Source organism: Lepisma saccharinum, chromosome 1 (assembly GCF_977018435.1).
Source record: "Lepisma saccharinum chromosome 1, izLepSacc3.1, whole genome shotgun sequence".
NCBI classification, from domain to species: Eukaryota; Metazoa; Arthropoda; class Insecta; order Zygentoma; family Lepismatidae; genus Lepisma; species Lepisma saccharinum.
In genome coordinates, this window is record NC_139229.1 from 176,388,376 (window position 1) to 176,398,628 (window position 10,253).

Genomic DNA, 10,253 nt, shown 5'->3' on the forward strand with positions numbered 1-10,253 from the left:
AAGTCAAAGAACTTAGACTTAATGCATAAATGTGATCAGCCTTTTCAGTTGGGATTTGCTTATCTAGTAATGTTTTTATTAATTTGACGTTGCTCATCTATTTTTTTGCAGGAATTTTTCTTTATTTTGAATCTTAAAAGTATGGTAAGCACTGAATTTGCATACGGAGAAAGTATCTTTTTTAAAAATAATTTCCCAAGCAGTTTTTCTTTCTTACAAGAAAAAAAAAAGAAAGAAAGAAGATTAATATTTGAAATTTTAGTTACGCACATTGATTAAGGAAGTGGATATAGATAAACCTTGATGCACTTTTTCAAAGTTCTGGGATATAAAATATATAACATAGGTTATGTAAAATAAAATAGGAATTGTGTCATAGTATAAAAAGGATTTGGTAGATACGGCAAAATCTGGATATCTTGTCATTCACATATCAAGAATCTAGATTTCTTTACCATCGATACTGCGTACCAGTTAGGTTTTGCGATCATTGTTTGTTATTTTTATGTTGCTAACTTACTGGTATTTTTTAAAAAAGTTTCAATCAATGGGACACTGGTAAGCAGCACTTTTATCTTGCAGGTAGGCTGCAGCGACGGCAGTGTGAGGCTGCATAAGGCAATGTCAGAGAAGCCTGTGATTGTGTGGAGTGCCTGCGGAGAGCCAGAAGTTGTCCAATCAGCTGTCATGTGCCTTCAGTGGTCTCGCTCTCGCCCATGTGTGTTTTTTATTTTAGATAGTTTATCCAGGTATGTAGAATTGGATTTTTTGAGGGAAATATTCCACAGCTGAAAAAAGGGGGGATATTCCCATATGCATTTTCATATATACCTTATGTATATAATGTGTGTATGTATGTGTGTGCACATGTATGTGAAGAAGGGAAAGGAGAGAGAATATTAAGCTGGTTCTTCCCATATCGCACAAATGTCCATGGGATATTCATGAAGGATGTTTTGATATATTTGACATTACATGGATCATTTTTGGATATGTTTTGAAAATCAGTGCTGTGTTGTTCATGTGAACATAATGTCATCTGTTACCAAGCATTCTTTTTTTTTTTTTTTTTTTTTTTTTTTTTTTTTTTTTTTTTTTTTTTTTTTTTTTTTTTTAGTCTCACCATGTTATTGTGGGAAGGTAAGCACCAAATCTTTGGTGTTTAGTAGGTGCATGTCCATACTATGAGAACAAATTGTTTTTTCTCCAATGTGTGTGATTATAGTGGGTACAGTATGTCCAAATTTCGAATATTCCTGAAAATTACAATTTATTTGGCAAAGAATGGATCTTTCAGCCTTTTTTAAAAAAATATTGGGACTGGACCACACGAAATTGAAAGTATGCCGTACCTTCATATGTATACTAATAAACAAACATAAACTGAAAACAACTGAGAAATCTTGATTAGTTTTGACTAAAAGAGATCCCTTGTATACCAAACATCTCTGCAATGACCCACCACACCAAATTAGGTGTTACTGGAAAGGATTACGATCATTTTCCTTAAACAGTTTTCATCAACTACTATTTTGAAAATCTTTATCGATTTACAAGCAATATAAGAATGGAACAATTTTTATAATGAATATACATGCCACATTTTTGTTTTAAATATAGAAGTAGTAAGCATTGGATGAAGAAGAGCAGTTAAAGGATGCCTGTGATTTTAAAGTCGATATTATGGTCAAGAGGTGCAACGTCCATCCCATCGGGGTGAAACTTAATGATGTATGTATTCTGTTCCCTTCGTCTGCTTCGCGACACTAGTGACGTCTATGAAAGATTTTAAGGAACTATTTGCCTTCTTATTTGCCTTCTGTTTCAATTATCTAAACTAAATGGCAGGCCTAGGCAACAGGCAGTGACTTCAACCTAGATAAATGGAACGTTTTTAGGAAGGTCTCCAGAAATTATCATTAACAACGCATCTTTTCCGTCCCCGTGCAACAAAGTGTCTCATGAGTTTTGAGTTTAAACTCACTTTATGCACAATGCACATATAATCGGGACTGGCCCTGTAGGTTAGAGTGGGATCTGAACTAGAATTTGCTCGAAGTGGATAGTGATGTGTGTGTGTGTGTGTGGGGGGGGGGGGGGAGGGTTATACCTTGCTAGGAATATTTACGCAAAGCATCCCTCCACCTGTCGCTATTTTAATACATATGAACATCCCACAGATGTTTAATGTGGTGACAATTAGTCAATTGGAGGGGGGGGGGAGTGTAGAATTTTAGCCAGGACTCAAACCCGGGTCTCTGGTATACCTGCCAACCAGCCTGGCTTCGCCAGAATTTTCGTTGCCTCTGGCTTGCCACGCTTTCGTACGAAAATTTTGCTAGCTGGTGAGATACTATTCCCCCGCATCCCCCCCTCACTTCGAACAATGCCCCCCATCTAAAAATGTACAGTCCGTGCTTCCAATGGCTATTGAACACGACACACCTTCATTACATTACCACTACGCCATTGGGGAGGCGCATCATTCCAAGTGTTGGTATTTACTGATTGTACATAATATAAAGATTATATTTATGTATCGCTTGACATGGATATTTATTTTCATAATGGATTTACCATCCAGTACTTCTTAGCTCATTTCCTGCAGGGAGAGATTGCAACACTGGGTCAACGCACAGGTTTGAATTTGAAATGACCACCTGGCCGGGCTCAGTCAGTTCGACAAGGATGGCGACGCATGTTGCTCTGAGGCTGCTTTGTTTTTGGACTCGTAAGCAACTGCAATGAGTGGGTGCTGTTTAGTGCACACTTGTTATCGTAATCTACACCTGCAAAAGAAGTTTATTCTTATGAAGGGAAGATCATAGTCGCAGTAGGTTATTTAAAAGCTGTATAGGAGAAGAACACTTTTGTTTGAATTTGAAATAAATCTGAGTACCTCTCTAGCACACCCCACCCCCTCTTCCCGATTGTCTGACCTGAGGCCTGCCATCTAGCGTGAGCATTGAGAAACAAGTACAACCTTAGTGACAATGAAGTTCGACCAGTCACAAATATAGGAGTGCATTGTGAAAGGAGAACACATGCATATGCTGAACATATTTTATTCAGCAGGCTACATGGAACAAAGGAAAACATAAATTTCCGCTGCAACGCAGCAATGTATGGTGTCCACACAAAATAAAACATTTTCGTCCACATACACGTGACATTGAAGTTCGACCACTGTTAGAGGGGATCCTGTTTACCATGGTGTGATGCCACCCCGTCGGCGAATAACTGTGGCAATGCGTCGGGGCATGCTGCAGACGAGTCGTTCAAGGTATTCCACATCGATGCGGTGCCATTCCTCCTGCAGGCAGGCGATAAGAGCAGCCACTGTCGTGGGTCCCCTCTGTTGCACACGTTGCTTAAGAACACGCCACACATTCTCAATGGGCGAGAGGTCGAGACTCGATGGTGGCCATGGCAGAGTTCGCACGTGATGGCGAGTCAACCATTCTCTTGTCAGCCGCGCTGTATGAGGCCTGGCATTGTCGTGTTGAAAGATGAGACGCCGCCTGTGGAACAGGTGCCTTCGCACTGTGGGAAGATGCCGCTCCAGTATGCGTGTATAAACGTGTGCATTCACAATGCCCTCACAGACGTGTAGTGGGCCAACCCCAGATGCCGTCATGCATCCCCGTACCATCACTGACTCAGGTTTCTGTACCCGACGTGCATAACATTTTGCTTCATTCCGTTCCTCCTTCCAACAAATGACTGTTTTCCGTATTTTCCCGTACACAACATTGAAAATGGATTCGTCCGTCCACAAAACCCTGTTCCACTGCCGAAATGTCCATCCCAGGTACATTCGTGTCCACCGTAGTTGATTGCCTTTGTTCAACATGGAAAGGAAGGGTTTACGTTTCGCCTTGTACACTCGGTAACCGCATCGCTGTAGGTAACAGCGAATGGTTCTGGTTGACACTTCAATGTGAAAGCGTTCTCGAGTCCACAGTCGTAATTCGGCCACAGAAACATGATTGTTGGTCTGGATATAGCGCCTAAATATCCGTAGGTCACGCACGCTCAGTAGGCGTTTTCGACCGGGTGCCTTACCTGGCTCTGTAGTACCCGTATTTTGGTGGTGTTTGATGATGCAGTGGACGGTTGACTTGGGTAAGTTCAGTTGGCGCCCTATTTCCCGTTCACTGAGTCCATCCCGTTGCAACTCCACCACTCTTCTCCTCACGGTGTTGTCAATAGGTTTGCCCCTGGCCATGGTGATGATGCACTGCGGTTCCTCGGTGCACAGCACGCGCTTATATACGGCGGACTCCCTTATCGTGTCCTTGACGTCATGCTTCCGTCGAAGGTGCCACTCTCTGGAATTTTCCGTATGGGTCTGGTGCCTGGTCGAAGTTCAATGTCACGCGTATTGTTCCCCGTTTTCGTTCTTTATGTGACCTTGGGTGCAACATGCTGGGATCATGATTCTTGCCTGCTCACACGCCTCCTCTTACACACATGCGTTACTTCTGCGGGTCACCCATTCCACCGCCTATGCCTCTGTGCATTTAATCACGTATTCCTTTCTGGTCGAACTTCATTGTCACCAAGGTTGTAGTTCCTTGAAATCTTTGCTAGATGTCACTAGCTTCACCAGTGATGAAAGCCACAGAATTTAACATTGAGTTAACATGTCTCCTTTAGTTGTTTGTCTATGGTCATCCCCACACAACACAACACAGCTGCGCTCAAGATTCTAAACACTATAATTAGGAGGGTGGCAAAAGTTGACCCATAGGTGTTGACTTCTTAACAGTCTTTGAACACAGACAACAATAGATATCTCAGGGCTTACTAGGATAAGGAAAGGTTACAACAGCTTTATATATTGATGAAGGAATTGGGAGCATAAAGGTAGAAACATTAATTTGCCTCAAACATCGCTCTGAAGCTCACAAGTTGAACGCTCATTCACCCCACATTCCACCGGATGCAGAGCCGAGCAACAAGAATTTTCCATTTGGCTCTGCACAGTTAGCAAGGCAACGGCCCTCGCCAGCGGTGAGTGCACCTCCACTGTAAATTTCCATCTGCATCCAGGAATACCCCAGGTGCACAGTGGAGGTGCAAAGTCCACCAAGTTATGACTCAAATCCAATGTATAAAACCCCTGGCGACGGTAAATCCATCTCTCTCACTTCGCTCCAATATCACCACCAAACTGATTGACGAGAAGAGGACGACGGCCTGCTGATAGATCGCGACACTACAAGGCGGCAACAAGCGAGAAGTCCATAGCAGTCCGGATTAAGCCAGCCGAAGAATCTGCAAGCCATAAGACAAGTCGCCGAATTGCCTGCCGTCTCTTATCATCATCTTCGATCTCTCCAGCGGGCACTTATTACCGTCGCCGATGCCAGAAGCAGAGGGCCAGACCAACAGCAAGGGGTGAGTAGCGTTCAACATCACAGGCTCCCAACAAACCTTCATCAGCTTCCTTAAGGGTAGAGGTGGTTAGCCAAGTCAAACTTAACACCTATCGTATTTATCTGAGCTACGTCCCGGCGTGACTCAATCCCGTACCTTACCCGACGTCACGCTACAATATATATATTTGTTTATTATAAACAACATAAGGATATCTGTTAGCACACGTACTCATGTGTCTTCACCTGTAACTCTCACGTGCATTTACCTGTACCACACATGTGCTTTTACCTGCACCACCTCTGGTCTCGAAGAGATAAGGGGGCCAGGGGACATCCAATTTATTCCTCACAGTGAGATGCCAGGGGAAGTATGGGGACCTAATTTTATTTAGGGCTTTGGTCGCTGATGACGTCAGGGACTCCCCTGCAAAAGAAAGTACGAAGCACGCGGTACCTCGAACCTTATCTGGGAACTGGCTGTAGCCAATCGGCACCCCCAACGAACGGGACATAGGAGAAGCGGCACCCCCCAGTCACTAATCTGTTCGATGCTTCCGACAAGCTGGTGCTAGGTCAGGGAACAAAGGATACCGTGGCACCCCCGAGTGTTAGTGTGGAATGACTCGCATATGTTACTTCAACATGTAAGAAAACTTCAATCATTTTGATATATATATTTATATCTAGTAGACTCAGGTTTGTTTTCCTTAAATACATTTCTCTTACTTGTTCCATGTTTTCTTCTCAGACTTCATGTATGGGACCTAAGCACGAGTGATATTTGCCCTGTGTACTCAGTGCCTTTCCGGGATAAGAAAGTTGCAACAATTGCCCTGTCTCCAGACTTGAGTGATGGGAAGATTCCACCATATTTGGTAAGTTTTGACAGACTGTCTTTTCAGTATACTTTCATCACCTTCTGTGTAAATTAATGTATAATTGTATTGTTCTTCATTTCCTACTTTTTGACACAGCACGTAATAATTATTTTATTTGCACAATTTTTATATGTATTTTTGATTGCCATGCAATTGCATTGTTAATTCTTGTTATATGTCGTATCTGCTAACGAAATTCTGGACTGCCAGTGCTACCGAGATCATGTTCCACTGAAAATCACTTTTTTTTACTTCTCCCATAACCCATGAACATATGCAATTGACAAGTATTGGACACAAACCACAGATTAACGTGGGGAGTCACAAAATTTCTAATTATGTTGAGGGCTTTGCAACCAAGCACTAGTGTGTTTTGACATCGGTGACTAGTTTGGTGATTTTTGCTCAAACACACATGTATTTCGGTGATAAGAATAAGTGTCATATTTTTACCAGGTTGACAAAATTTAATAAAGATTTTTAATAATTCTACAAATAGTCCGAATGTATGTACACTCCTGTTCACATAAAGTGACACATATTTCAACTGTTCAATCCTATACAGTGTGCCACTTTATGAGGATAGGAGTGTTCCACCCATTGCTGTGGATGCATCTTGTTGCCAAACATTTACAAATTTCACTTGAATCTAGGAAGTTTATGAAAAGTTACCCAAAGAAATGAGATGTTGATAAACGTTTGCATGGCATTGTAAATATAAATGTAAGGGATTCTAAACAAAGCATTAACAGGGTGGCTACTCAGAGAGAGTTATGCGTGAAATATTGGCTCCGGGAATTGTGTGTGAATTCTGCTTGAATTTTTCTGCTTAGACGAGAAAAATGTCAACTTTTATTAATCCAAATCCATTGAATTTATACATTATTATAATAAATACCCTGAGGCAAGTTTTTCAGTTGAGCTTTTGTTTTTATTGAAGAAGGAAAAGAAAATAAAGCTGCATAGAAAATAAAACAGAATCATCTCAGTTTTCTTTGTTGGATACATTGGAATTACACAGACCCCTTTGTACTGTGTGGGTGGTGAGAGGGGGTAATACATAAGGTTGAAACAGAAAACCTCTGCTTGTACCCTTGAATTTTTGGAAAGTTTGCTTTGAAAACCGGGAATTATGCTTGAACTTGATCATGGTCCTAGAGTGGCCACCCTGATTTATAAAGTTACTGACCTTCTTACTCAAATGCCCATGTATGTCAATTTCCCTAATGATCTGATATGTAAATTTTTGATTCTTGAACACGATCCTCAAAACCTGAGAAAGTCTGAGAATTTTGTTTTTGTGAAATTGTAGACACCCTGTCAGTAGGTGGGAGTGTGGCTGCCAGTCTGTAGGTAGGCCCTAGCCTTCAAGGGATGTTGTGTTTTTTTTTTTTTGTTAACCATCAAAGTTAGGGTTACTGTTACAAAATAAATATAAAGTGCAAATATTGCACAATTTCAAGTGTTAGACTCCAGACAAGTATTGCCTGGTATTAAATTTGAGCAGTACCGTTTGATACATTGGTATAGAGTCAGCCGTAGCTAAAGAACTGGGTGCAGACCTTCCTTTTTCAACTTCTAACACACTCAAATGCATGTCTTCTTCCAAAACGTAAGAGAAGTTACATTATGGCACTGCTCTTCTAACACTGCAGGTGGGGCCTGTAACCTCTCTAAGACCATGATTAGAGGTTGCTGGACAAAGTACGGGGCAGATTGGTCATTTATGGAATCTTACAACTACTGCTGATGTTAAATGAATGGTTCATAAGCTCATTCATGTGTTACTAGGAACTACATGAACAATAAAATATAACTTACTTTTCTACTTCTATTTTTATTATTCAATTTTGCTTTTCTACCTCCTTGTTAATTGTGACTATGAGGATGAGTAATGAACTGATGAAATGTGATGGAAAAAACACAATTATGCATCCGTACTTGACCAGGGAAGCCTAGGACCTCTGTCTTTGTAGAACATCATACTGGCCACTCTACAATGGAGACCAGTATAAAAATGTTTTCAGATAACAACTAAAGTTATAATTGTATTAAAAATATGATTATTCATGAAAAAAAATATTAGAGCTACCTGTCTCTCTCTTTTGAACATCAATTTCAGCTGCAAAGCCAAGGGTTTTGGGTTCAGTTATTATTTTATTATAAGTTAATTGGTTTCATCTAATCTTTCCCATTTCTACAATAATTAGAAAATACAAATGCAAACAGCAATCACCTTTTTAGTTATTGTTTGTTACATTAAAAATTACTTTTAATTTGTAACTTGAGATTTATACGGTATATCTATTATATGCATACAATTAATAAAGCATCCTTTTCAGGCTCTTGCGACATCTTGTGGTAAAGTCGAGGTTCATCAACTCAAGAAGGAATATAGTTCCCATTCCACAGAGGAAATTCACAGGGAACTGGAAAAATTTCTACGATATATTAGTATACTTTGAACATACATAGTTCAAATTTAACAGTGATTAGTTAAGTTTAAAGCACTGACAGCATTGGATGATCCAACTGCAAATGACATGTTAAAAACAATTCAACGTGCAAGTTATTTATTTATTTATTCTTTTTTTTGAGTGAGATTACATATCAACAATGTACATGGAGATGTTTTACATATGAAGGTACTGTAGTTTCATCTAGTCGTAAAAGATAGTATTCAAAGTATATGCACACAGCAAGTAGCATGGCAATTTTACATATCAATTTGTATTTTTTTAATATTTTATTTATTGTCCTTTGGCAAGTTTTAAGGAAATCCATGTTGTAACAAGCAGGAGAAAAACACTATAGTAGAAACCTTTTGCTTTTAAGATTAACACTTAAAATATGATGAATATGATGACTCCCAATGAAAATCTTAATTTATAAGCAGAGGCTTACAAAACTGTTGCTCTATTTTTATCTCTACTAAAGAGGACTTCATGGATGGTGCAGTGGCAACACTGTTGCCTTGTAACGAAGGGACCAGGGTCGATCTCTGGTGGAAGCACAATGTACAGTGGCACATTGAGACTGGATGTACAGTTTCAAATGGAATTCAAATAATTCCAGCATTCTGTGTGCAACATTTTACACATCAAATGTAAGGTTCTAGACAAGAGATCAGATTAAAATATCCATAATGAACTGATCTCATAGGATTATGAACTAGTAGTCTACTACTACTAAAAGAAAATATTTAAAAAACTTGAGTATGATGACAGCCTGAATGCATGATTAAAATTGACGAAAATGTGTTAGGTATGTGACACTTTAAAAATGTAATTTTTGTTGGTGAAATATGCAAATTATATGCATTCACAAATATTAAGGCCCATCCTTATTGCTTGCTACTGATGGCAGAAAATGTAGTGTAAAACATTTAAGATGAATATTAACATGTGTTCGAAGATAAAATAAGAAAACGTGAAACATTAAAAAACAGAAGGTTATTCACTGAAGAATGTGTACAGATAATATTTCCTGTGACTAGCTTCGTAATGAAATAAAATGCAAACAAAAATTTTTCATGGACATTACAAAAATCATTCAATTCTGAAAGCACGTGAATATATATATATATTTTTGAATCTCAAACTTTCTAAAATATAACTGTATATGGGCCTCAACAACATCAGAAAAGTTAACACACAACTATCAATATGCTACAAATAGCTAATATGATCATTATTACAAATTATACTTCGGTAATCAACATATCACTCAAATCAAGGATGCAGTTTATGTGATTGGCACCATTTGCCTACTACCATCACACTTAAGCCTTTGTATGTACTTCTTTGGTCTCTTCTCTGCCTCTGGGATCCAATTCTTGTACAGGTGGGCTATTTTCTGTTAATTTAATTCTTGCAATTTTAGAACTGCTTCCTGAATAAGTTGGCAGCCAGTAGTAGAACGCTTTTACCTTACTGCAATTAAGAATGGTAATAATTTTCAGATTAATTCATTTTGTTTTTTTACTTGGAGT

At 39.3% G+C, this 10,253-nt stretch overlaps 1 protein-coding gene across 1 annotated transcript in view; it reads left to right on the forward strand.

Annotated features, from left to right (window-relative positions):
• LOC146004441 (cytoplasmic dynein 2 intermediate chain 1) overlaps window positions 1-9,499 on the forward strand; it is an 81,453-nt gene extending 71,954 nt beyond the window's left edge. Inside the window, exons 16-18 of the mRNA XM_083143299.1 lie at window positions 583-749; window positions 6,133-6,259; window positions 8,605-9,499. Coding sequence (XP_082999425.1) covers window positions 583-749; window positions 6,133-6,259; window positions 8,605-8,727 — 417 coding nt within the window. The 3' untranslated portion in view covers window positions 8,728-9,499. The remainder of the gene's footprint in view (window positions 1-582; window positions 750-6,132; window positions 6,260-8,604) is intronic.
• The last annotated feature ends 754 nt before the right edge of the window (window positions 9,500-10,253 follow it).